General features: G+C 43.2%; 2 protein-coding genes across 3 annotated transcripts in view; one reads left to right on the forward strand and one right to left on the reverse strand.

Annotated features, from left to right (window-relative positions):
* Positions 1-2455: 2455 nt before the first annotated feature.
* Positions 2456-27406, reverse strand: LOC120028117 (glycogen debranching enzyme-like). 2 transcript variants are annotated; one of them, XM_038973299.1, is made up of 32 exons: positions 27330-27406; positions 26685-26837; positions 25402-25612; positions 24683-24852; positions 23408-23611; positions 20883-21064; positions 20618-20729; positions 20256-20382; positions 19172-19515; positions 18453-18640; positions 15726-15849; positions 15092-15255; positions 14075-14176; positions 13722-13877; positions 13219-13369; positions 12892-13016; positions 12458-12570; positions 12136-12270; positions 11788-11918; positions 11426-11562; positions 10948-11081; positions 10601-10776; positions 10303-10405; positions 9863-10088; positions 9472-9583; positions 9235-9370; positions 7361-7473; positions 6932-7143; positions 6465-6562; positions 5951-6038; positions 3289-3422; positions 2456-3123 (listed from the first exon to the last, which is right to left on the reverse strand). In XM_038973299.1, exons 2-32 carry the CDS (start codon positions 26764-26766, stop codon positions 3006-3008), a joined length of 4608 nt encoding a protein of 1535 aa, XP_038829227.1. In that variant the 5' UTR covers positions 26767-26837; positions 27330-27406; the 3' UTR covers positions 2456-3005. The 2 variants fall into 2 exon arrangements, with proteins under 2 accessions (XP_038829227.1, XP_038829228.1); XM_038973300.1 differs by lacking the exon at positions 27330-27406 and having other exon boundaries at positions 26685-26875.
* Positions 26961-27897, forward strand: part of frrs1b (ferric-chelate reductase 1b) — a 35574-nt gene continuing 34637 nt past the window's right edge. The window contains exon 1 of the mRNA XM_038973306.1: positions 26961-27145. The gene's annotated coding sequence lies outside the window, so the exon portion shown is untranslated. The remainder of the gene's footprint in view (positions 27146-27897) is intronic.

Raw genomic sequence — 27897 nt, forward strand, 5'->3', positions numbered from 1 at the left:
GAAATAATGTTATTGTTCACTTTATACCAACTTCCAATAGCAGGCCTATGTTACCATTGGTAAGTGATGTTATTCCACTAGGTGGAAGGCTACTCTTCACTCTGCGCTGCAGACTTACTTGGATGCTGTCCTGGACAATTAAAAAGGAAGTGTCTGGTGAACAAGATTAGGGGAGAATCTCAACTGCCTACTTCTCGTGTCCCTTCTGCTCGCCTCTTTCTCAAAATTCATTAGAGAAGGTCAGAGGGGAGGGACCTCTTGCGTTCTCATCCAATGGGTTTTGAGGAGGAAAGTGGAGAGCGCGTGAGGAGTATGCAATTGAGATTCTCCCTAGGACATACAGTGCCGTCGGAAAGTATTCAGACCCCTTGACTTTTTCCACATTTTGTTATGCTACAGCCTTATTCTAAAATTGTTTAAATACAAACATTACCTCATCAATCTACACACAATACCCCATGACAAGGCAAAAACAGACTTTTAGAAATGTGTGCATAAGTATTAAAAATAAAACAGTAATACCTTATGTAAGTATTCAGACCCTTTGCCATGAGACTCGAAAATTGAGCTCAGGTGCATCCTGTTTCCATTGATCATCCTTGAGATGTTTCTACAACAACTTGGAGTCCACCTGTGGTAAATTAAATTGATTGGAAAGGTACACACATAAGGTCCCACAGTTGACAGTGCCTGTCTGAGCAAAAACCAAGCCACGAGGTCGAAGAAATTGTCCGTAGAGGTCCGAGACAGGATTGTGTCGAGGCACAGATCTGAGGAAGGATACCAAAACATTTCTGCAGTATTGAAGGTCCCCAAGTACAGTTTGGAACCACCAAGACTCTTCCTAGAGCTGGCTGCCTGACCAAACTGAGCAATCGGGGGAGAAGGGCCTTGGTCAGGGAGGTGACCAAGAACTCGATGGTCACTCTGACAGAGGTCTAGAGTTCCTCTGTGGAACAGGGAGAACGTTCCAGAAGGACAACCATCTCTGCAGCACTCCCACAATCAGGCCCTTATGGTAGAGTGGCCAGACGGAAGCCACTCCTCAGTAAAAGGCAGAAACAAGATTCTCTGGTCTGATGAAACCAAGATTGAACTCTTTGGACTGGCTGAATGCCAAAGCGTCACGTCTGGAGGAAACGTGGCACCATTACCACGGTGAAGCAAGGTGGTGACAGCATCTTGCTGTGGGGATGTTTTTCAGCGGCAGGGACTGGGAGACTAGTCAGGATCGAAGCAAAGATGAACGGAGCAAAGTATAGAGAGATCCTCGATGAAAACCTGCTCCAGAGAGCTCAGGACCTCAGACTGGGGCGAAGGTTCACCTTCCAACAGGACAACGACCCTAAGCACACAGCCAAGACAATGCAGGAGTGTCTTTGGGACAAGTCTCTGAATGTCCTTGAGTGGCCCAGCCAGAGCCCGGACTTGAAACCGATCGAACATCTCTGGAAAGACCTGAAAATAGCTGTGCAGCAACACTCTCCATCCAACCTGACAGAGCTTGAGAGGATCTACAGAGAGGAATGGGAGAAACTCCCCAAAAACAGGTGTGCCAAGCTTGTAGCGTCATACCCAAGAAGACTCGAGGCTGTAATCGCTGCAAAAGCTGCTTCAACGAAGTACTGAGTAAAGGGTCTGAATACTTATGTAAATGTGATTTCAGTTTTTGCTTTGTCATTATGGGGTATTGTGTGTAGATTGATGAGGAAAATAAACAGTTGAATCAATTTTAGAATAAAGCTGTAACGTAACAAAATGTGGAAAAAAGGGGTCTGAATACTTTGCGAATGCACTGTATGTGCTGAAACACCCACCCTTCCCATTAGTGGCAATAAAGACAACGTGAGTGAAGCCTGGAGCCGAGGCTTTAGAAAGACAAACTGTCCACAGAAGATGGAACTTTATATGGCAAAAACTGTTTGAATCAACGTTGTTTCACGTAATTTATTAAATAAATAACCAAAATCCAATGACAGGATGATATTTTTGTTTGAATATATGTAAGTTGACAACTCAACCAAATGTAAATCGAAACTAGACGTTGAACTGACATCTGTGCCAAGTGGGTCCCTTGCTATTCCCAACAATAGGTAGAACATTATAATAATTTCACTGAAATGCCTGAATACAATTTACCACCAATCTATGACAAAAGGTACCAAGGAGGATGACTGGAATTATACAAGAGTGTTTTCCTTTCTGTAATGATTAATATTGACAGGATCATTGAGAAAGCCAGGATGCGAGTGGCACTGAAACTGTGCTGTTGGTTGAGTCTCCTTTGTTTCTACACAGCTAATTGGGAAAAATGTCAGTACTTTGGGCAATGCCACTTCCAGTATGTACAGTAAGAATCCGTAGGGGTTGAGGTCTTCCAGTAATAGGGGATAAGTGAACCATGACTTAGCAGAAAAGAGAATCATGAATCATGACAATGCACAAAACAGCAAGAGAGGATTACTTCATATGATTTATTTCTACTGGTGTGATCCACACAAATTTGGACTGGAACAAAAATGTGAATTGGTATTTTTTATTTTATTATGGTGGTGTAGCATGTGAAGCATATTCTTGTGGTGGATCTGATTCATATTTCTGATTCACAGTTTAACATCTCATCAGTCACCAGGACAAAATAATATATATATAGTATGAGACAGCATTTAGAACTGGAAGAAGGGACAATTCACCCCTGCAGCAATGAGAATGCAGAATTAAGAAAAAAGTACTTCTGAATGTACTGAATAGTCTAACCGATTTTAAAGCAATTAAATAAGTATTGACTACAATGAACATGCAATCCACATTTATGAAAACATACATTGACATTATATCAACATGTAACAAAGAGGTTTAGGGGTTTATGTTGTTTAAGGCAGTTTTGTAGAGATAGCCACATTGTTCTAACTATGGTATGTGATAATGGTTAAAAGGACTTCACGAAAATATTGCATAAAGGAAATATTTTTGAAAACTGCAAAAGAAAATAAGATGTTCTCCATCTACAGATCATGCAGAACCTCCAGTATGGTGGCGATAGACCAGGCCTGAGTCTCACAGCTGAAGGGACAGTACTGGCCATTCTCATTAGTCAGCTCAGGTAGACCCTTCCAAGACGATCTGGTGGGTGATAAAAGACAATATTGATTATGTGACACTTATAATCAATCATATCAAATGAGTGAAACAATTTTAAAAAAGTCTTTCACCTGAATTGTTGTTAAAACAATTGAGAACATTATAGTATTTGAAGTCACCTAACAAGTCTTTGTGCTTGTGTCTTACCTCTCGAAGTGGATGTTATGCCTAGAGAGGACATTCTTCACCAGGAACACAGTCTTGTCGTATATCTCTGGTCCCATCTTCTTGGCAAAGTACAGTTTGGCTCGTAGGAAATAGCCGACTGGCCAGAGCCACTCCTAGGAGAGGGAAACACACATGTATGGTTACCATAGTGCAGGGGCTCACAAACTTTATTGGCCCGTGTCCCCATCCAGGCTGTATCACAACCGGCCGGGATTAGGAGTCCCATAGGGCGGTGCACAATTGGCCCAGCGTTGTCCGGATTTGGCCGGTGTAGGACGTCATTGTAAATAAGAATTTGTTCTTAACGGACTTGCCTAGTTAAATAAAAAGGTGAAATGTAAAAACATTTAAAAAAAATATATATATATATATATATAAAATAGTGCGACCCCCTCAAAAGATCATCAGGCAAGTTGTTTAGGAGCCCTCACAGAGTGATGTTTCACTGCAGTCACGTGGGTTGTACTGGGATGGATGTAAAAATCCCCTAAATCTGCTGTTGGAGCCCATTCAAATTAGCCCCAACGTTGCCTTGCTAAATCTGGTTAATTCTCTTAAAATTAAATACCATGACTGTTTTCTCATTAGTTTGACATATTATTTGAAATGTCTGATACAACATACTCTGGTGATATCGTTATCAACCTACTGCATACCCCTTTAAAATATATATTTTTTTGTGTACATGGTGTGCTATTAGCATGCTAACACTCATTAAGACAGACTGGTAGAATAGCTAGCCATCGTTAGCATTCAAGTAACTTTTGGGTTTAATAGAGTTTACTGGTGACTATGACATGAATATATATAATTCACAACATTTAGACAGGAGCTATTATCCAGTTACAACACAAAACCTTTTTATTTATTTTTAACTTTGTGTCATTATCGCCTGAATTCAGGCTTGGCTGAACTGCTTTCAATAGGGAAAGATTTCTTCTGTACCCCGCTTCCATAATTTTATGGTTTAAAACATCACTTTCCAGTGTCGACCTGATTACTTTCTGTGTAGAAAAGAACATCCAGGTATTGACATTAAGGGTTGACCTATTGCCCGAAGCAAGTGAACTGAGCAGTCACATAAATTAAGCCTGCTTTGAGGTTGCACCATTCGGCAGGTGATTGAGCTTTTTGTATAAATAAATAATTCTAGTAGCCTAAAACTGATCTTTCTGGTTCCTCCCCATCGACAGATAATTTATGGAATTCATGGCAGTCAGCCTGCAGTGAGAATTATTTTACCAAAAAAACAACCAAAATACAAATAATTCCAGTACTGATCTTCTTGGTTCCCCCTTATATTATGTCATACTAATACAATTGCTCAGAGAAAGAGATTTTCTTTAACAAGTAATAAAACAAAATCTAAAAAATATAGTTTAATACTCCAGCACCCTCCCCTTGCGAGGATAGCAACACTGAGCCTTTTCCGAAAACATTTTAGGAGCTGGAGAACACATTGGGAGGGATCTTAGACCATTTCTCCATACAAAATCTTTCCATATCCTTGATCTGCTCTTATGGACCGCCATCTTCAATGGGTTTCAAGTCCAGAGACTGAGATGGCCATTGCAAAATGTTGATTTTGTGGTCAATTAACAATTTCTTTGTGGATTTTGATGTGTGCTTGAGGTTATGGTCTTGCTGGAAGATCCACATGTGGCCAAGTGTCAGCCTCCTGGCAGAGGAAACCAGGTTTTTTGGCTCAAATCTCCTGGTAAAGTTCATGATGCTGTTGACTTTAACAAGGGCCACAGGACCAGAGGAAGCAAAATAGCCCCATAACATCAATGATGCACCACCATATTTTACTGTAGGTTTGAGGTACTTTTCTGTATATGCTTCCTTTTTGAGACGCCAAACACACAACTGGTGTGCGTGTAGCCAAAGAGCTTTTTTCTTCATGTCATCTGACCATAGCGCCGCCTGGAGTTTGATAAACGGCATTGGCACTTGGATTGGAACCGGTGCTATGGTCAGATGACATGAAAATAGAGCTCTTTGGCCACGCAGTGGTGGGTTTGGTGTTGAAAAACAGAAGCATATGCAGAATATATACTGTAAAATATGGTGGATATTTGATGCTATGGGGCTATTTTTGCTTCCACTGGTCATGTCTAATTTTCATTTTCGGGCAATTGATCATAATTTTCGGGAAACCACAAAATTCTCTTGTCTTGCACGATGGGCAAGTGCCTTTCAGACCTTAATGTCAATCCCTGTCATCATTGCTTTCAATGTTCTTTTTTACCCAGTTTGATTTGGTGCCTGGTCCTGTCCACTAATGAGTCCTGCGTGGCTTCTGAGGATCGTGGAGGAATACAGAACGTCCATGTCAGGAATGTGGTCATAACAGCATATAGCTCCAACCGTTCAAAAGTTAGAGCTACATTTGTAGGAAGAAAACAGAAACCATTCTGTTTGTCACAACAGCATTTAGCAGATGTTACTCACGTAACCGCGGTTCTATGAACCAAGTTTCTCTGGCGACCTCATTTTCAAATCAGTCGACCCCACATGGGAACACGAACCCTAGTTTGGGAAATGCTGCCATAATGGTTACCATATAGGTACCATACAATCACCATTAAGTTCCTGTCTACTGACTAATGTTTATGTGGGCCGCAATAAATGTACTTACAGGTCCTTGATGGTAGTTGAAGCCCTTAGCAACATTGAAATTCTCACTATCCAGAGCATTATCGTAGACACCACAGTACTTCATGTCACTTTATGAGGGGAAAGAAAGAGAGAAAATGTTAACTGTGGGACAAGGAGGACAAGAATGAGATAAAGAATGACTGTGGTGCCAGAACTGGGTCTAGTCCAGCTTTTCCCAAACTCAGTCCTCGGGACCACAAGGGGTGCACGTTTTGGTTTTTCCCCTAACACTACACAGAGTTTGGGAAAACCTGGTCTAGTCTAATGTGTGTAAACCCTACATGACGGACAGGGGGCGCTCTTTTGAAGCCCTGCACACCCATTTTTCTAATCTTCCACCACTGAAAAAAAGATTTGAGAAGCTATAAAAATTTCGTAACTGTTGATCCTCTTTATCTGTCCTCTACCCTCTCTGCAGTTCCGATCTGTCTAAATAAAGCAACAGAGTGAATGTGTTACTGTAAATGAGGGTATGGATGAAGCATCCCACTCACTCTGGATCTAACGTCTTCATTCCCAGGGGGCCGAGCAGCTTCTTCTCTGCCATCTCTAGTGCCTCCCAGGCCCTTTCCACTGTGAACAGCTCTGGAGCCTGGAGAACACAGAGAGAGAAGGTACACACAGAGCTGAGATACTTGACCTAACACGACAACTTGTAAAAGTGATACATCTTTGTAAATTGGTTTGCAAGACTCAAATAATGTTCAGCACAAATACATTGGTAACCTCAGTACACCCACATTGAGAGGGTTAGGGTTAACCCGAGCACTGACTAGCCTAGTCTTTACAACACCGATGAGGTAAGTAGGTTAGCCTCATCAGTGCCAGAACGGCCCATATAGTTGGGGCCTATCTTCCTGTTTCTTTAGCATGAGGCAGTTTGATGTTGTCCATTCCTTGGACAGGACGCTAGGACATTAGTTACAAGGCTAATGAGGCAGTTAAAAGGAACAGTGCTTACCACCACCATGGCGATAGCAAAGTTAGGCCTGAGCTGGTAGTCACACCAGGGACTGGAGGCCCCATAGCTGTCCTTGTAGATGCCTCTCTTGTGCACCAGGTCTGGGTGTTTCTCATTGGGGTCCTGAAGGTTGTGAGACACGTAAAACATCTTCTCAAAGTTCTCCTGGATCTTTCTGTTCCACTCTTCATAGGGCACAGAGATGTTACGACCTAGAAGAGAACAGATATGTCTAGCTTCACTATGGAGAAGAAAAAAAATACAGCAATTTTACAATTCTAGTGAGGTTATTGTTTAAAATACAGATTTCAACATCTGAAATTACTAAGTAGTAGTATCCCAATTGTCATAATGGTCAAAAAATGTTACATTTGAGGATTGGAGAAAGCTGGGAAAAACATGAAGATTTGGGTTTATTCCAGAACGTACCATCACTAAGGATGGTGAGGGTTGCGTAAGGGAAGAAGCCGTGCGTATGAAGGTCCACTAACCAGCGCACTGTGGACTTACAGAGACCCACTATCTCCACTGCAGAGCCATCCCTGGAAGACACGCAGGCACAAATATGCACACCCTTGTGAAAACACTTAACTCAAGGGGAAAAAAAGAACAAGCACTGCACATACAACAATAGATTATTATGGATACAGTGGGGCAAAAAAGTATTTAGTCAGCAACCAATTGTGCAAGTTCTTCCACTTAAAAAGATGAGAGAGGCCTGTAATTTTCATCATAGGTACACTTCAACTATGACAGACAAAATGAGAAAAAAAAATCCAGAAAATCACATTGTAGGATTTTTTATGAATTTATTTGCAAATTATGGTGGAAAATAAGTATTTGGTCAATAACAAAAGTTTATCTCAATACTTTGTTATATACCCTTTGTTGGCAAACGTTTTCTGTAAGTCTTCACAAGGTTTTCACACACTGTTGCTGGTATTTTGGCCCATTCCTCCATGCATATCTCCTCTAGAGCAGTGATGTTTTGGGGCTGTTGCTGGGAAACACGGACTTTCAACTCCCTCCAAAGATTTTCTATGGGGTTGAGATCTGGAGACTGGCTAGGCCACTCCAGGACCTTTAAATGCTTCTTACGAAGCCACTCCTTCGTTGCCCGGGCGGTGTGTTTGGGATCATTGTCATGCTGAAAGACCCAGCCACGTTTCATCTTCAATGCCCTTGCTGATGGAAGGAGGTTTTCACTCAAAATCTCACGATACATGGCCCCATTCATTCTGTCCTTTACACGGATCAGTCGTCCTGGTCCCGTTGCAGAAAAACAGCCCCAAAGCATGATGTTTCCACCCCCATGCTTCACAGTAGGGTTGGTGTTCTTTGGATGCAACTTAGCATTCTTTGTGCTCCAAACACAACGAGTTGAGTTTTTACCAAAAAGTTCTATTTTGGTTTCATCTGACCATATGACATTCTCCCAATCTTCTTCTGGATCATCCAAATGCTCTCTAGCAAACTTCAGACGGGCCTGGACATGTACTGGCTTAAGCAGGGGGACACGTCTGGCACTGCAGGATTTGAGTCCCTGGCGGCGTAGTGTGTTACTGATGGTAGGCTTTGTTACTTTGGTCCCAGCTCTCTGCAGGTCATTCACTAGGTCCCCCCGTGTGGTTCTGGGATTTTTGCTCACCGTTCTTGTGATCATTTTGACCCCACGGGGTGAGATCTTGCGTGGAGCCCCAGATCAAGGGATTATCAGTGGTCTTGTATGTCTTCCATTTCCGAATAATTGCTCCCACAGTTGATTTCTTCAAACCAAGCTGCTTACCTATTGCAGATTCAGTCTTCTCAGCCTGGTGCAGGTCTACAATTTTGTTTCTGGTGTCCTTTGACAGCTCTTTGGTCTTGGCCATAGTGGAGTTTGGAGTGTGACTGTTTGAGGTTGTGGACAGGTGTCTTTTATACTGATAACAAGTTCAAACAGGTGCCATTAATACAGGTAACGAGTGGAGGACAGAGGAGCCTCTTAAAGAAGAAGTTACAGGTCTGTGTGAGCCAGAAATCTTGCTTGTTTGTAGGTGACCAAATACTTATTTTCCACCATAATTTGCAACTAAATTCATTAAAAATCCTACAATGTGATTTTCTGGATTTTCTTTTCTCATTTTGTCTGTCATAGTTGAAGTGTACCTATGATGAAAATTACAGGCCTCTCTCATCTTTTTAAGTGGGAGAACTTGCACAATTGGTGGCTGACTAAATACTTTTTTGCCCCACTGTATGTAGGCTTGTCCTAGACTGAGTGAAGACAAGCAACTCTTTACCAAAGGAGAGGAAAACAGTACCTAGGTGTAGCTGGGATTCCTTTGTTATGAGCCTTGTCACTCTCTCCCATCTTGTCCATCCATGTCCCGCAGTTGAAACAATTTCCTCCATAGACAAACCCAGTGTCTTCATTCACCTTGGCCTCAACATTAAACCCTGGTAGGGAAAGACAAAAATCGATATGATAAAACACGTAAATAGCTGATCAACCATGCCTCTAGATGTGCATGTGTGTGCAATGTGCGTGTTTATCTTGCCTTCATCGGTCATGTTGCGATCTATCTGTGGTCCAGCGTTCCTCTCCCTGAACTCAGTCCCCTGCATATGACACGTCATCGCCTCATGAATGACATCATACAGGGGCTGGATCTGCAGAGTTAACGTCACAGATACAATTTAATACGGGCAGACATTAAGGAATGACTAACGGTCCTGTCTAAAAGTGCTTGTTTGAACTTCTAACAATAAGCACATTTTTTTGGACTGTCATCTCAATAGGCTGCTATAACCAAGCTGTTTGACCCCCGACATGCCCTAGTCTCATGAGCCAGACTCAAAGTCTTGCGGTGACGAAGCGAGACCACCATGCCCGTTAACCATGCGCGGGCGGGCTGTGGATTGTGTGTGTGAGAGTTTGTGTGTACCCACCCAGGCTCCAGCGGGCTGTGGCTGGGACACATTGGTGGGGTACATCCTTGACACAGGGCACATGAGGATGTTGACTCCGTCAGGCACCATGTTGCAGTAATCCTGGATGCACTGCAGCCACCACCATACTGCGTCACGGCAGTTATAGCGGGCGCCAGTCCCCTGTCCCAGCAGGTTGGGGATCAGGCCATACCTCAGGGTGCCAGCGAACGCCAGGATTATGTTTCTATGGAAAACAGTGACAGAAAATCAAGGATTCATCTTTATAACTCTGATGAAGGTCAAACAAAACACTGGTGTGAAATCCATTCAATTGTTTGGCAGCATCCAAGACCACAGGTGTACTGGAGTTTGTTACTTTTTTTGTCATACTTTAATTGAAATATATACCCATTCATCAGATAGGACACCGATGTTCTACTGGAGAATGTGACACATACCTGGCCTCCAGGTGTCTTCCTGTCACCAGCATCAGACCTCGCAGTGCCATGAATGTGTCCCGGCCCCAGCAACGGACCATCCCAGCCGCAAAATGAGGAAGACCTGTGACATCAGACAGACAACCATTAGCCAACCGGTAACACACACAGAGACAGACAGAGAGAGAGAAAAAGAAAAAGAGATGGTGCTAAAGTGTGTGGATGTATCTGTATGTCTGTAAGATTATAGACTGATTGGCTGTTCCCCAGTAGGGATTGGCCAGAATAAAGTTGTATTGAATTTAATGAAAAGCCTTACCTGCAGCCAGTGACACACAGCACTGCTCTTTCTCGTTGGTAATGCCATTGAGACGGTAGGGCACGTCACGCAGCGTGGGTGCCAGGGGGGGAAGGGCGGGGTGCAGGCCCACTCCACACATCTGTACTGAGCCCAGAGCTAACTGCTTCACCAGGGTGGAACCTGTCTGGATGAAGCTTAGAGAACCAGAGGACAAACACACAGAGATGACAAGCTGAATTTAGAAGTTTGAGGAATGATTACAAGTTTCATATTTCATTCAGAACAATTTTTTTTTTTTAATACTACAAATTCAGATGTTTCTATTTCATTTATGAATAGGAATAGCTGGTTGTTATTCAACCTACTTTGACATTTTATTGAACACAATATCCAAGGCGGTGGTATAAGCCCCAACAATGATGGAGTCGAAGTAGCATGGCACCAGGTAGCGAGGGATGTGCTTCAGATAGGTAAACATCGCCTGGAACCACTTGCCTACCTGAAGGGACAACAAGAGACATATCAATTAAAAACAGCAAAACTGTGTGTGTCTATGGCCAGTTAGCAGACTAAATAGACATAATCAATGCAATACAACAATGATGCTGAGTCTATGAGTGGTAAGGCTTGGTAAGGATCTGTAAAGTTCCAATTGAAGAATCACCATGGCTCTCAAAAACATTTGAGTGGACCCAAAGGAATAGACATTATCTTGACCAGATCTGGGTGCCAAATAGCAGCCTACTCCCTATGAACAGTAGTGCACTACTTTTGAGAGGTGCACCTCATAGGGAACAGAGTGCCATTTGGGATGCCACCATGGTGAGGTTTGTCATGTCTTACCTCACCCAGTGCTCCTCCCTTGATGACCAGCCGGTTGCTGACGTAGTCGATCATCCAATCTCCCTGTCTCAGGTTGTCACAGAAGGGGTGTCCCAGGTCGTTTTTGGGACGAATGTCCCCCATCACCGACATCAGACCTGTGAGTGTCAAAAGAGGTTACTACATCTGACAAACAAACTCATCATGCATACATATCAATCTCAATGTAATTAGTCCCTAAAAGGAGGAAGGGTAGCTTGGCGGTCCCGACTGGTAAATGGAAGATCATAGTTTTACGGTTCCTGGCACAAAACGGTTAACACTGCAATATGCAATAGGAGTCATGATTTTCCTGAAGCCAGATCCCCCTCCTTGTTTTGTACCTTGCAGGCCTCCGTACTTGAGACTCATCCAGGAAGGGATGTTGTAGCAGCCTCCACCGTCCTCCTGCTCTTCAGCGTCACAACGGAACAGCAACACGTTCATGTCCGCCAGGGTCACCTTGGACATAATACTGAGGGAGCAGACAGGTAGGAAGATTAACAGTAGGCTGGATTAACATTTACCAGTGGAAGACAGCCTATGAAAAAGTCTTACAGCAGTTGCTTAATTAGTTAACATGTCTTATGTTGCAATGCATGGGTCAGATATTAGCAGAGATATGGGCTGAGATTCCTTACAAAAGTAACCATCAATTTACCAAGTGAAAGAATTATCTAGAGTATACGTACGCTGCCAGCGGAGTAGTGAGTATGGCTGGGGCATTGTGGTCAGGCATACTGCCCGTCTTGTAATGGTCACTGAACTGGACCAGGTGTCTCCTCAGAACCCCCACCAGCTCCTGGGACTTGGGGTCCAGACTCACCCTGGGGACAAAGAACACGGGTTACAGACTCGTAAGGCATGACTCAAGAGTAGGAGTGCTGATTTAGGATCAGTTTTGGTTTTTCCGATCATAAATGCATATGGTATGGACACACGGTAGACTCCTACTCCTAGACACTTGATATATACAGCACCTGAAATGACCTCAATAGGACAGTGTATTCTTACCTGAACACTATCACACTACCAGGGCTGAGGTGTTCGAATTCAATCTCCTGGACAAATTCACTGCGGCCCTTACACATGACATCATCCTGTTTCACAATCTTGCTGTCATGTAGCTGCAAGACAGTTGGAGTAGAAAGTGTTCACACCAACAGTGTCTTACAAATTAAGTAGAATTCATATACAGGTGGTTAGACTGAAGTGACCCGAGAACAAAACCTGTTTTGTGCTACACTACACTCTGTAAATTACCAAGTGTGTATGAGACTACCATAACCATTCAACAAGAAAACAAACATTGCTAACACTGCGACCTGAGCAAATCCTGGCCCACTTCTTTCAATAGAAGGGAATGATAGACTAGAGAGATAAGCTTGCAACTAGTATTCTAAACCAGGGTGTAAAGTTGTAATTCCATGGTGCTGTTCTCGTGTTACCTGGATGTGTTCTCTGATCTCTAATGTGTGGTCAGGCAGACCATTGATGCTCTTCTGGTCTTTCTGGTATGACCCAGTGATCCTCTCCACGGTCCTGGCCTCCAGTACCACCTCCTCTATTTTACCTGCAGGAGAACACAGTTGACACTGACCTGATCTGGGTTTTCATGGAAACTACTAAAGGAAGTGATATCAGGATGATTAGTGATAGATAGCTTACTGCAGTGATACTCAATCTGGTTCCTGGAGAGCCACAGTAGTTCTGGCTTTTGTTATTTTGGCTGTGGCTCTCCAGGAGTAGGATTGAGGGAAACTGGGGTACTGTACCTGGGATGCACATGGGGGGAACCTCCTGTCTATATTGATAGGTCTTGGGGTTCCTGAAGGCAGTGTGACACACAGCTACCACAGACTGGTGTGTGCTGGGGCAATGTCTGGTTACTGCCACTATGTCCTCATCCACCTGGTCCACATAGACCTGCAAAAAACACACACTTCTTTTTTGTGTTCTTCAGTAGAAGCACTTACTCTGCAACTCTACAATTCAATATTCCCTCCAAAGTGTTACTGCTTCTCTCAGGTTAAGTCCCTTGCTGAGGAATTCAGTTTAGTTCCCCATGTCCAGTTTATGGTTGGCCATTTTCAATAAGCCTGGTCCTGGACTAGAAAGCACTTTCCATAGAGATTCTGTATTGAGCATGCTTTATAGTCCAGGTTTAGGCTAAATCTGGATCTGGGAAAATAGTCGAAAGACATTTGCTGGCTGCCCATCCGTACCCATGGCTGTGCCCAGTGCATGTCTCAGAGTGGACCTTAGAAGTCCCTCTAACCTGTGAGAAGCCCTTAGATGCCAGTTCTTGGTGCAGCTTGTTGAGGGCCAGTTTCCCAGCGATGATACCACTCTGGGAGTTCACCTCTCCTGCAGAGGAGGGCTTGGCCTCCGAGTTCCACTTCGGATAGAAGCGCTCCTCCTTCACAACAGAGATCTGCACAAGAACACACAGGAAGTTGGAATCAAACGTAGAACTAAACACTGCCCGTGTCATACATTGTCAGCAGTTTCAATATAGACGAGATAAATATAGAAGAGATTTTAGCTTACAGTTTTGTCTTTGAAGTGAACTCACTTTACAACACGCTCACACACACACACACTTTTGATAATCATGGCCCTTTTTCGTACCTGGTGAGGGACCAGCTCGTCATATCCTCTAGTACTGCCTGTGGCACAACTGGCCATGGAGACGATAGCAGAGCTCGGGAGGGAGTCGTACGCAGAGCGAATCTACAACACAGAAGAGGAATAGTAAATAAATAACACCATCAACAAACAGTCACAACATCGATCAACAATAACACTACTACATAAACTCAGCAAAAAAAGAAACATCGCATTTTCAGGACCCTGTCTTTCAAAGATAACTTGTAAAAATCCAAATAACTTCACAGATCTTCATTGTAAAGGGTTTAAACACTGTTTCCATGCTTGTTCAATGAGCCATAAACAATTAATGAACATGCACCTGTGGAACGGTCGTTAAGACACTAACAGCTTACAGACGGTAGGCAATTAAGGTCACAGTTATGAAAACTTAGGACACTAAAGAGGCCTTTCTACTGACTCTGGAAAAACACCAAAAGAAAAATGCCCAGGGTCCCTGCTCATCTGCAAAGACTTTACTCAACATTCAATTATCTGGCAACATCTCTGGTGGACATTCCTGCAGTCAGCATGCCAATTGCATGCTTCTCAAAACTTGAGACATCTGTGGCATTGTGTTGTGTAATGAAACTGCACATTTTAGAGTGGCCTTTTGTCCCCAGCACAAGGTGCACCTGTGTAATTATCATGTTTATTCAGCTTCTTGATATGCCACACCTGTCAGGTGGATTGATTATCTTGGCAAAGGAGAAATTCTCACTAACAGAGATGTAAACAAATTTGTGCCCAAAATTTGAGAGAAATAAGCTTTTTGTGCATATGGGAAAAAATGTGGATCTTTTACATCAGTTCCTGAAACAAACCCTTTACATGTTGTGTTAATATTTTAATTCGGTATAAATAGGGATGTTCACAAATCCAAGTGACATATTGTATACTACCTAATTAGGACACTCGTTGTCATGGGTAACAACATACTGTACACTACCTGAATAGGGGACTTGTCATGTGTAACCCCAACCACATACTGCAAACTACCTGGACAGGGCACTCGTTGTCATGGGTAACATCTAGGAACATGGCGTGGGCGATAGAGGGCACCAGAGGTCTGAGGCTGGACTGGACGAACGAGCCCACAGGCTCTCCACCAAACCTGTAGACCAGCCTGCCCTCCTCATGACTGTCTCCTGCACTCATAGCCTCTGAGGAAGACAGAGAGAGAGACAGATTATATTGTTATTATAGAACAGGCAAATGGTTATAGCCAATATGGTGATTGCAGTCATTTATAAGAAAACAATTAACCCAGGCTGATTTAAACAGTGAATGAATTCAGTTTACTTCAAATATTACCACCAACGGTACTTTTTTAGCCAAGAGACAATCAATTGCAGATTCATTCAGTTTCCTGTGTATCAATATTTTATAAAAAGGTATTTCATACCATGAACAAAGCCAATACCCAACTTCACTAACACATATCCATGAAACATGTTGAAGCAAAACAGAAAACATGTATTTTTCTATTTCTATCAGATGTGTAGGCTGGTCTCAGATCTGTTTGTGATCGTCAACTCCATTGCTCATTGTCAAGGAGTTGGCGAGACTGCACAAATAGACTGGCAGACAGGCTATAGATTATGTGCCATTTGTACATTTCCCAGGCTCTTACCTCTGATGAGGGAGGTAATGGCCAGTCTAGTGACAAAGACATTGTCCAGCTCCTCGCTGCCCGTGAACAGCTCAGCCACCACATACAGGTCAGGCTTCAGCTCGCGAGCTCTCTCCAGCATGTACTACACACAGCACAGCCACCCACACCACAACAGGCCAAAGCCAGGGCACACAATGCAGGAAAGGCATGTTGGGGGGGGGGGAATCAGACAGAGATGAGAAAAGATAGGAGGAACAGAGGAAAGAGGGGGATTTAGAAAGAGAGATTAGATATGAGACAAAAGATGTGAAGGGGTATAGAGTAGGCAAGAAAGAGGGAAAATATGAAAAACAACCCACACAGAGGGGGGGGGACATGCAAAGTGTCAATTAACATGCAACAAAATGTTAATGGTGAGAAAAGGAGGAGAGAGTAGTGTTGGGAAAGGTAGTAAAGATATACATTAATGAAGGAGAATTTGATCAGGATAAGTATGATGAAAATGTCAGATTCAAAGTAAGCCCGTGGCAGAAGAGTGGAATAAGATTATCGAAAGAAAGAAAGAAAGAAAGAGAAGGAAAGAAAGAACACACATTTAGCATCATGCTCAGTCAGAATGCATCAGTCCAGTTCCCACAGTCTTACAGTACAATAAGGCAGTAGCAGTACCTCTGACCAGACTGGTAATCCCCAGGCGGTTTACAAACACATTGTCAATCAGCTCGCTGGCCGTAAAGAGTTCAGCTATCACATAGAGGTTAGGTCTGACCGCCCTGGCTGTTGCCAGCATCGCCTACAGAGCACAAGGTAAAACTTCACTTAGAGTGGTGACATGTAGCATTCATAAAGTCTTAATATGCATGATGAAGTGTCATAATACCCTACATAATAACATTAAGGGCTACATGGGGCTCAATTGTTTTGTTGAATACTACGTACATATTTATTTGACACTAGCTATTTTAACATACTGAATACCTATGTAAATAAAGTACTTCCGTTGTTTTTTTTAAAGATATATACACATTTGCAAAAATCTCAACAAAAAAAACCTGGTTTTCACTTTGTCCTTATGGGATATTGTGTGTAGACTGATGAGGAAAGAAATTTAATTTAATTCATTTTAGAATAAGGCTGTAACGTAACAAGATGTGGAAAAAGTCAAGGGGTCTGAATACTTTCTGAATGCACAAGGGCAGGAACAGCCAATAGAATCACATTTTCTGAGACTATAGGAACCCCATTTTGAATCTAGAAAACTTTAAAATATCTTCAGAAAGCTTTGCCCCGAGCAATACAAATAAGATGTTCTTTTTTTACCTTTATTTAACTAGGCATGTCAGTTAAGAACAAATTCAAATTTACAATGATGGACTACTCCGGCCAAACCCGGGCCAATTGTGGGCCTAGAATCGAACCAGGGACTGTAGTGATGCCTCTTGCACTGAGATGCAGTGCCTTAGACCACTGCGCCACTCGGGAGCCCAAGAATAGTAGCTACTGTATGTTTCCATGAACTTGTCCAGTGTTTTTCCCCCCACTACATTAGAAAGTTAAAAAATATAGAAAATATTCTGAACAAAAATATAAAGGCAATATGCAACAATTTCACTGATTTACAGTTCATCTAAGGAAATCCGTCAATTTAAATACATTTATTAGGCCCTAATTTATGGATTTCACATGACTGGGTAGGGGCGCAGCCATGGGCCTGGGAGCCAATCAGAATGAGTTTTTCCCCGCAAAAGGGCTGGTCTCAGACAATCACGCAGGTGAAGAAGACGGATGTGGAGGTCCTGGGCTGGCGTGGTTACACGTTGTCTGCGGTTGTGAGGCCGGTTGGACGTACTGCCAAATTCTCTAAAACGACGTTGGAGGCAGCTTATGTTAGAGAAAGGAACATTCTATTCTCTGGCAACAGCTCATGAAACATGGGACCAACACTTTACATGTTGCATTTATATTTTTGTTCAGTATAGATGCAACAATTTCCTGCTAGGGTGCATTTCCATTTAACTATCTTGCATCAGTAAAAACAGCTAAACATAATGACGTAACAATTTTTTTGTTTTTTGCAAAATCCAAGTGTCGAATAAAAACCACAAAAGTTAAAGTGCTTGCATTACCCATTTAGGCTGATTGTCAGCAATTTATTCATGTAGTCTGAATGTCCTCCTACCTATTTGTTTTATGTCTCAGGTAGCCAGCAAAAGCCAGCATGGATAGAATGCAACATTATATTTATAGCCTAGTTGAAAAACTTGATTAAGCAAGCAGTAGACATTTAGAATTAAATGTGGAGTGGAGCTTTATAGTTATCACGTGCTCAGCGTACTATGACTTCCAATATGGCACCGTCATAGGATGCCACCTTTCTAACGAGTCAGTTCGTCAAATTTCAGCCCTGCTAGAGCTTCCCCGGTCAACTGTAAGTGCCGTTACTGTTAAGTGGAAAGTCTAGGAGCAACAACGGCTCAGCCGCGAAGTGGTAGGCCACACAAGCTCACAGATGTAAACAATGTAAAAAAAAAAATTTGCCAACGTTTACTGACATCGGTCATATTCAGCGGGTGTTGCGTGTTCGTAAATTCATCAGTTATTCTGCACTCTCACACGAGAGTGCTCTGAAATCGGAGTAGATAGCCAAAGTGAATTTACGAACACACCCTAAGAGTATCACTGAAAATATTCACCAGGATATGTAGCTATGAATGGTGCATCTACAGTCAGATCAGCATACTGTACCTCGGCCACATGTAGAGGAGTGGAGTGACAGTTGTCCAAGCGCACGCCCGCAAAGTGTTGGGCTGTGATCTCTGTATACTTCTTCATGTGGGCCCACAGGTAGGGACAGTCCGCTGGTTTCTCACCGTAACGCAGCTTCACACTGTCTCCCCAGCAGATCAGCTCTCTCCTCAGGTACACGTTAGAGCCTAGAGACAGGGAGGACACAGGGGCGTTGCACACCATCACACTAGTCGGGTTGAAATCAATGATATCTAAACCTTATGTTAGAAAATAGTCACATTTCTCAAGGAAAAGTAAGTTTTATCGTCTGGCATAGGATGAATATAACAATCATAATGTACCATAAATTAAATGTTTTTATTTCACCTTTATTTAAGTAGGCAAGTCAGTTAAGAACAAATTCTTATTTACAATGACGGCCTACACCAGCCAAACCCGGACGAAGCTGGGCCAATTGTGCGCCGCCCTATGGGACTCCCAGTCACGACCCATCGTGATTCAGCCTGGATTTGAACCAGGCTGACGTCTCTATGACTGAGATGCAGTGCCTTAGACCACTGCGCCACTCGGGCACTACATTTCTTCACGACAAGTGGTCAGTAAATAGCCAAGGTCCTTAAAAACTTTTCAAAGAGAAGTATGTGAATACTGAGCATATTCTATCTGTTTAACTCGACCGGTCTGTAGAAATAGTTAGAACAGAACTATCAGCTGACCTGGCTCTGCAAAGTTCCTCAGTGGGTCGTCTGACATCACCCAGCCGTTGTGGGCTAGGAAGTGACACGCTTTGTCTGTCTGGCTCATCAGCTGCATTTCCTGGTCAAAGGTCAAGTTGTCCTCAAACGGGAAGGTGAAATATCCACACACCACTGGATGGTTCCTGGTGATAGGTCCCAACTTAGGCCCGTGGTCTGCAAGGCGTTCGTACACTACATTTCCCACAATGCAGTTGGTGGCCTGTTCCTCATGGTAGTGCATCTCCTTATAGCTCTCCACATTCAGCTCCTCCAGTCTGTTCCTCAACCAGTTACAACACTCCTGGATGGATGAGGGCTCATTGCTGTAAATCAAAATAAAATTTTAATTGGTTACATCCACATATTTAGCAGATGTTATGCCGGGTGTAGCAAAATGTAACTATATGAGTGGCACCGAAGCATTTGTAGACCCAACAGTGGTGACAAAGCAAATCCCATCTGAAGACAAAATCGGGATCAATGCTTCAAAGAATTCCTGTTTATCTGAAATGGGTTTAAAGCAACCTTGCAAAGTGTCTTAGCGGAAGCAAAGATGGGTTAACAAGCAAAGTAATTGTCTTATAGAAGGTAGCATACACTACAAGAAGGGTGATCAATCCAAAATCCATGTGTACATGTGCGTATAGTATTGTGTGTTCGTATGCATGTGTCTATGTTTGTGTTGCTTCACAGTTCCCGCTGTTCCCTAAGGTGTATTTTTAAATCAAGTTTTACTGCTTGCATGAGTTACTTGACGTGGAATAGAGTTCCATGTAGTCATGGCTCTATGTAGTACTGTGAGCCTCCCATAGTCTGTTTTAGACTTGGAGACTGTGAAGAGACCTCTGGTGGCATGTCTTGTGGGGTATGCATGGTTGTCCGAGCTGTGTGCCAGTAGTTCAAACAGACAGCTTGGTGCATTCAACATGTCAATACCTCTCCCAAATACAAGTAGTGATGAAGTCAATCTCTCCTCCACTTTGAGCCAGGAGAGATAGACATTCATATTATTAATGTTAGCCCTCTGTGGTCTCTGTAATGGAGTATCCTAAAGCGGACCCACCCATTGGGTATGAAGGTCTCCAAGGCTGAGGTCATGTCCACGGTGTTACCGAAGCGTCGACAATGCGGGTCCGGGAGGATCCTCAGTCGCTTCTTATCCTCATTCTCTAATTTCACTGCTTTGCCACCTGGGTAGAAAACATCAAACACAAAAAAACTGAAGAAGATTAGTGCACCAGATGTTTAGTGTGAGCTGATTGCTACTTCAACAGTGGTAGCACAATATCTGGAACACAAATCATTTGTTTCAAATGATTTCCTGGGATGGCTCAAAAGAGATATGAAAAACATAATTCATCCTATTCAACATAATTCAATGTAATGACACTGAAATACAAATCCTGAGTGGTTGGTAGCCCTTACCTGCCTGAAGCAGCTTCCTGAACTGTTCCACAGCCTTCTCCACGTTCACCTGGTAGAACTCCCACAGCTTGGTCCTGGTGTAGATTTCATCCCACAGGACACCTCGCAGCATCTACAAGAGGAGGCAATCAATCAATCCAACTTTATCCTAAGAGGGACATTTGGGTTGAAAGTAGGGTTACTCAAAATATCTCTTTATTAATTGAATTGACAATTGTCCTATTTCAATACCGTACAAAACAGAAGGGTAACCCAACCAACTCACGTGGAGTTGGTGTTCATTCTCGATGTGAGCAGGAACACCATGGTCACTGTACTTCCCGTCTGCGATGTCACAGGTGAGGTGCCACAGAGCCCTGTCCAGCACCCAGGCTGGCTTCAGGTGAGGCGAGTTCACCAGATTATAACCACACTCAGGGTGTAGACACAACCACCTACTGTTAGCAGCTAGGGAGAGAGAAGGGGCTGTTACTAACTGTTACTAGGTTGTAGCCATACCCACCGGGCACAGACGACGCTTCATTGAAATGACGCAAAAACAACGTCGATTCAGCCAGTGTGTGCCCAGTGGGTAGGTGCAGCCACAACCACTTACTCACAGATAGGAGGGAAATAAGGTAACAGTTGTTAAAAATGACAGAGGAAGAATGGATCTAACCCCAGTAGGGAATTCTCTCCAATGTTATGGAATAAGACATATTTGGAGCACATTCAACATTGCTTGAATGGTCATTTGCGGGTCGTACTTAAGTACCAGAGATCAATAAACTTAGAAACACTAAAGGGGTAGGAGTTGTGCAGTGCACCCTAACACTGTTGCCCTTTACATAGGACAAACATTGCAGCGGCAGCTGTGGCTCTTGCATCATGGTTTCAGTTTCCTCAGTCAGCATTTAGCCTCTGTTCACATTGAAGGTCAGATTGAAGTATTCCCCTTTGCAATGAAGCAGCCAATCACTCCATGACACTGGCTGTGTCCCAAATGGCACCCCATCTCCTATATAGTACACTACTTTTGACCAGAAAGTAGTGCACGGGATATGATGCCATTTGGGATGCATCCTGTGTCTTCAAAGGCAACTGAGTGAGGGGGGTTTAAAATGTTGCCACACTGCCACACCATGTTCACACCTTCATTAGTTATTGGTGCTTGTGATAGGGGTGGAAAGATAACCATGGCTCCTCCATGTCTGCAGCACAATGTGTGAAGCTGAGCTTCTGATTACATTTTTGCCTAATACTGGATTGTAATAAATGTGGTTGTTTGACTGTGCGCTCTCTGTGACATTATTATGTTTCAATTTATGACTAAGTGCTTCAACTTTCACCTTTAATCCTGGCCATTGTCAAGTGCTTCCGTTGCTATGGACATCCAGCACATGATTGTTCTATTCATTTGTATTTTTAGTGTTATCACAATGGTTGTTATCATTGATTTTATCAAATGTATGTTTGGTGACAAGAAGTCGAACATGTTTGGTTATTAAATCAGTATTTTCATTGTGTACCTCTAGTAAGGATATAGGATAACCTGCTGTTCACATACCATCTTCCTCTGTCCATTAACACGTGATGTAAAGGTTACAATTCTCTCTTCACATACTGGCTAATGCATTTGGGAGTAGTCCTGCTGACCATACTTGAGTGGATGCCAAAGTCCACTACAACCTGGCACCAGTTTCTCTGTCACAGCCTTTACACTACTAGAAGGGCATGAGTCACCATGACCCTGCATGATACAATTTCAATAAATATACATGCATTTCCTTTTAAGCTGGACTCTTGGGTAACATTGTTTGTTTTGCTGTATAAAAACACCCTGTATTGGGCTTCCTGAGTGGCGCAGCGGGATCGACCCCCAGCCGTGATCGGGAGTCCCAAAGGGAGGCGCGCAATTGTTCCAGCGTCGTCTGGGTTAGGGGAGGGTTTGGCAGGGTGGGCTTTACTAGGCTCATCGCGCTCTTGTGGCAGGCCAGGCACCTGCAGGCTGACCTCGGTCGTCAGTTGAAAGGTGTTTCCTCCGACACATTGGTGCGGCTGCCTTCCGGGTTAAGCAGGCGGGTGTTAAGAACTGCGATTTGGCGGGTCATGTTTCAGAGGACGCATGACTCGACCTTCGCCTCCTGAAACCGGTGGGGAGTTGCAGCGATGAGACAAGATCGAAATTGGGGAGACAAAGGGGGTAAAACACCCACAAAAAAATAACACACTGCAAATATTTATGTTATGTGTTGGATTCTAAACTTGTGAAGTATGCATTTGTCCTTTTCAAAGGTCTGAACATTCTGGACACTAAAGCCACCTGCTGTCCTGAAGATTCTGAAGAGTATTATGGCTATTTTAAAAAGGGAGCTACACAGGAGCTACTACATATCGCCTCTGCAAAGTTATATATTATATCAAACCCAGGTTATTTGAGAAGAGACTTTGCTAACCCATGTTTTACTATCAGTCAGTCCTGCAAGCCTTCCCTGTGGCTTGGGAATAGTACCCAGAAGGTCACAGTCATAACTCTTCATGGAACACTATCTTCTGAAGAGCTTAGAGATGAGATCCCCTGTCTTTGTATCTATAAATGGCAGCATGGATAGGTATGTTACGTATCCATGCGGTATGTTACGCAGCTTACCACACCACCATTCACAAAATGGGAATGCATTCATCCTACTGTGTTGAGACAGTGTGAGCCGATGCGCATGTGTAGAGTGCACCAAATGATGCCCTATTCCCTTAATAGTTAACTACTTTTGACCAGGGACTATAGTAGTGCACTATATACTAAAACAATACCTGTATGGTTGTAGACCACGTCAGTGATGCAGACCATATTCCACTCTTTCTTCAGTTTCTCCACCAGTTTGCCCACATCCATCCAGGTGTAGTTCTTCCCTTCAGGAGAGAACTCTGGGTTGAGCTCCAGTTGGTCGGCCAGAGAATAGCAGGAGCGAGACATCCCTAACTTCTGCAGCGGGGTGAAGTGGATCATGTTATAACCTAGGGAGAGAGAGTTTAGATAACATTTTTATGAATAAGAAATGTGAATCTATGAACACACAGTAAGAATTATGCTATAGGTACGTTACATGTTTTGTAATAAACCCAATGCGTGTCTGGACAGACAGATAGATATTAAGAAACGTCAAACACTGCAAATATTTTTGCAGATATTAGAATGGGTCAATGACCACCAGTATAACCAAACAGATCTCAACCACTGTGTGATTATCCCCCAAACCACAACTCTTTGTACAGCACAATCTACACAATGAACCAATAAAGATGAACTCTGTATTTGTTAGTATCTGTACTTTTGAACTGCAGGCACATGATTAAGAATGAGCAAAAACGGCCTCCCAGGTGGCGCAGTGGTCTAAGGCACTGCATTGCAGTGCTAGTTGTGCCACAAGAGATTCTGGTTTCGAGCCCAGGCTCTGCCGCAGCCAGCCGCGACCGGGAGGCTCATGCACAATTGGCCCAGCATCGTCCGGGTTAGGGAGGGTTTGGCCGGCAGGGATATCCTTGTCTCATCGCGCACTAGCGACTCCTGTGGCGGACCGGGCGCAGTGCACGCTGACCAAGTCGCTAGGTGTATGGTGTTTCCTCCGACACATTGGTGCGGCTGGCTTCCGGGTTGGATGTGTGCTGTGTCAAGAAGCAGTGCGGCTTGGTTGGGTTGTGTTTCGGAGGACGCATGGCTCTCGACCTTCGCCTCTCCCGAGTCCGTACGGGAGTTGCAGCGATGAGACAAGACAGTAACTACTACCAATTGGATACCACGAAATTGGGGAGAAAATGGGGTAATTTTTCTTACATTTTTAAATAATTAAAATTTAAAAAATTTAAAAGACTGAGCAAAAACAATTGCTGTGCTATCAAAAAAGAATTTTTACATCAGCAATTTAAACCAAATTAAATATGTGACAGTGTGACACTTATGATTGAGAACAGGAGTTTTTCCTGACCACGTAACCCGAGCAGAAGAAACACCCATTTATACTGATGAAGACAATAGCCATGCTTCTGATTGTTGGCCAGCTGGCTATGGTATCCCATTCTGCCCCTCACCGGTCTCCTTGGCAACCCTGAGCCTGTCCTGCCATTCGTCCAGAGGCCCCAGGCACTTGGCCAGGTATGTCTGAATGGCGATACAGTCCAGGGGTAGGACATGGTTATCAGGACCCACATGCAGCACTGGGTCCACCACTACGTAGCCACTACCAGTCTTCTCTTCAGTCCTGGGAATCACACAGACCACATCAGGCAATACAACAGGCAACGAGATCAATCAACAGCATAACATGTATGGGATAAAAGGGTTAACTATTGAGGTTGAGCCCCAAAATCACCTGTAGGTTTGTTTAATAAAAATATTTATTATTATGGGGTGCTTATATAGTCCTGTTTCACTGTATGTGCAAGTGGGTAACCTGTACAAGTGTGAGGCATGACATGGAAATAAGTTTCTTGCATATCTCACTCCCCCTGAGACACTCTCGGAGACTGGGGTCACAGACAGGGATTTAACTGTGATTCATCAGTTTACATTGTGACTCAAATGTCTTGTTTTCAATCGAACACATCATGATTAGATGTCAGAAATCAAAAAGAACAGCGCATAAACAGTGCTGGCTTACCACCACCACATACCTAGTACAACATTTAGATTCAATGCCTATGAAAGTACTGCACACAGAACAGTGAATGGGAATCTATCTTGTACCCTGCACCTGCAAATAACTAGATGTGTGTACACTCCTTCTGAACAAGAAACAGTGCTTTCTTACCCAGCACAAAAGTAATACTGGTAGGACCCTGCCACCTGCAGGTCCAGTTTGCAGTACTTGTCCGAGTCATCCTCTCTCCCTGTTGGGTTTATCCAGTGCAGAGGCCAAAACTTAAGCCGGTCAAACTTCTCTCCCTCCGCAGGGTAGTTAGTGTGGACCTGCACATGCCTCCCCTGCAGAGTGGGCCCCAACCGGAACTGGAGCTCAAAGCCTGATGGTAGAATAATAATAGTATGTCATTATCATTACATAATAACAAGTAACACACAAGCAGGATATGTACTAAAAACACTGCTGGAGTCTACAGTGAAATCAGAAAGGTTCACCCTGGACAATGACTGGATTTGATGTGAATTAATAACAGCCTAATGTGAAAATGTCAACTTGGAAAACACATAGGCAGCTGTAATGGTGTCCTGCCAATCAAATGTGCATTAAAACTCAGTTTAAAAACAAATCCAATGTCTGAAGTGATGCCCGTCCAAGCGATTGATCTCGCCAAACAGTAGAAACAGTACAGCTAAGCCACTGAGAGAACACAAGGCCTTTTACCTTGCTATTTATAGCTGCAAACTTTTCACTAGAATATTTCAAGATAGGCTACTTCACTCAAGTGTCAAATGCATAGCAATGTTCAGCCCATGCTGTAGCCTACCACTCCCCCAATAACTAAATGTGCATTTCAATGTCTATATTTTCAACAGCAGGAATAATATCCCTGCTGGGGGTAAAATAAAAGCAAGATAGCAATGTTGAGCTGAATCACACCCTACAAAAAAAACAATTGTCTAATAATGACAAACTTCCAATAGCCTATAATTCGCAGGACTTCTACAGACATTTGTTTTTTGGGGGGTGGGTATAATTTGTGTAACGTTCCAACATGAATCTGTGCCATAAACTTCGTAAATAACAAGGTTGCCAACAAACAACGCATACAAAGTTGTATAGCGGCAGAATAAGATACTGCAGTGGGCAATTTAATTACGTTTTTCCCTCACCACGTTAATTACGAAAAATGTCTGTCCTCACTCTGGTAGTCTATGGACAAACGTAAAGAATAAGCTAGGTGGTTAGTTGATGCCTATTCTGCAGCTAGTTAGCTAGGTGAATTGATCATGCTATTTTGTATGCGTTGTTTGTTGGCATCCTTGTACTTTACGATGTTTTTGAAACAGATTCCCGTTGGAACGTTACACAAATTATACCCAGTAGTTTTTTTTATTCGCCAGTGCAAATGTGAAGTTGCCCAGGATTTGAATGGCCATTGCCTGCCTACATACCTTGCTCTAGTCGGAACAGAGTCCTCTCTAGTCGCTCCATGTCATTCAGGAACAGTACTCTGGTCTGTCTGCTTCGAACCATTTTGACGTTCCTTTTTTAGGGTGTCCTTTTCAAGCAGGATGCGGTGCCCCCAGATTCCTACATGACACTCACTTCAATAGGGGGAGAGACCGAAGTCATGAGAGATAACGCCACCGTGTGAAAGAACACGCTATCCTGCAGCATAACGTAAATACACTAGGCTAGCCTACGTGCATGTATGTGTGTACATGGGTTTCATATGTACATAACTGTCCACGGTAGCCTATTCATAAATGTCTCTCTCTAAACGTAAGGAAAAGCATAGGCCTATACATGTCGCTTTTATTGCTGTTCACACACATTCAGGATTTTTATTCAGATCCCCATTAGCTGTTGAAGAAGCAGGAGCAATTCTTCCTGGGGTCCACATTCATCAAAAGTAAGTTAAATCATAGTTTATCTCTTACTAAAAACAACACCAAAACTGTTTGGCTGTATTGAAATATAGATTTCTATTTATATATTCAGCCCTGGTAGAAGAAACGACACATTGTAACTATGAACGATTTTACGTTACAATAGTTGCAACATAATAGTAACATGTTTCTTTGATAGAGAATCACCTTGTTTTTCCGTGTGCTCACTGCCAGTGTTGCCAACTAATTTTCAGGGTAACTTGCTAGATGCAGGTTGATTTGTTGCCAAATGACGTTGCGATGTCATTGCGTGATAACGTAAAACGGCGTCATTACGTAGAATACACAATAACGTTACTCAAATTGACTGGCCATTCCTGCAAAAAATATGATTTGACATTTGTTCAGGTACAGACTCCAACTCTTTTCTGTACTTCTGGCTGTACAATTTTGATTGAGAGATGTTGATTGATGTTGTAAGTTCTGTTCAAGATCAAACATTCGTGACCAACTATATTCATTGGGTTTGGCACGTCGAACCAGTACTACTGCTGCTGCAGTCAGCCAACAATGATTTGCAATTTGCTGAAATTACTGCTGGCCTGCTGCTGCCAGTGTACGAGCTGAGCGCCTGCTGCTGCCAGTGTACGAGCTGAGCGCCTGCTGCTGACGTCACTCACAATGCACTTTTGCAGCCAGGCACGTGTGTTGTGACTGAGTGTGCGTTTGAGCCACTTTTCAAAAGTTGCTAACCGTTCCAAATACATTTTTAAAA

The sequence above is a fragment of the Salvelinus namaycush genome, chromosome 33 (genome assembly GCF_016432855.1).
Source record: "Salvelinus namaycush isolate Seneca chromosome 33, SaNama_1.0, whole genome shotgun sequence".
Taxonomy (NCBI): Eukaryota; Metazoa; Chordata; class Actinopteri; order Salmoniformes; family Salmonidae; genus Salvelinus; species Salvelinus namaycush.

Bases quoted from the DNA above. Each gene is read 5' to 3' on its own strand.
- LOC120028117 (XM_038973299.1), bottom strand. From the start codon at position 26,766: ATGGTTCGAAGCAGACAGACCAGAGTACTGTTCCTGAATGACATGGAG. The intron at 19,516-20,255 runs GTGGGTCCGCTT...TTTGATTTACAG, and splicing joins GAGACCTTCATACCCAATGG to CAATGAGCCCTCATCCATCC. The intron at 10,777-10,947 runs GTAGGTTGAATA...TGGTTCTCTAAG, and splicing joins GTGTTCAATAAAATGTCAAA to CTTCATCCAGACAGGTTCCA.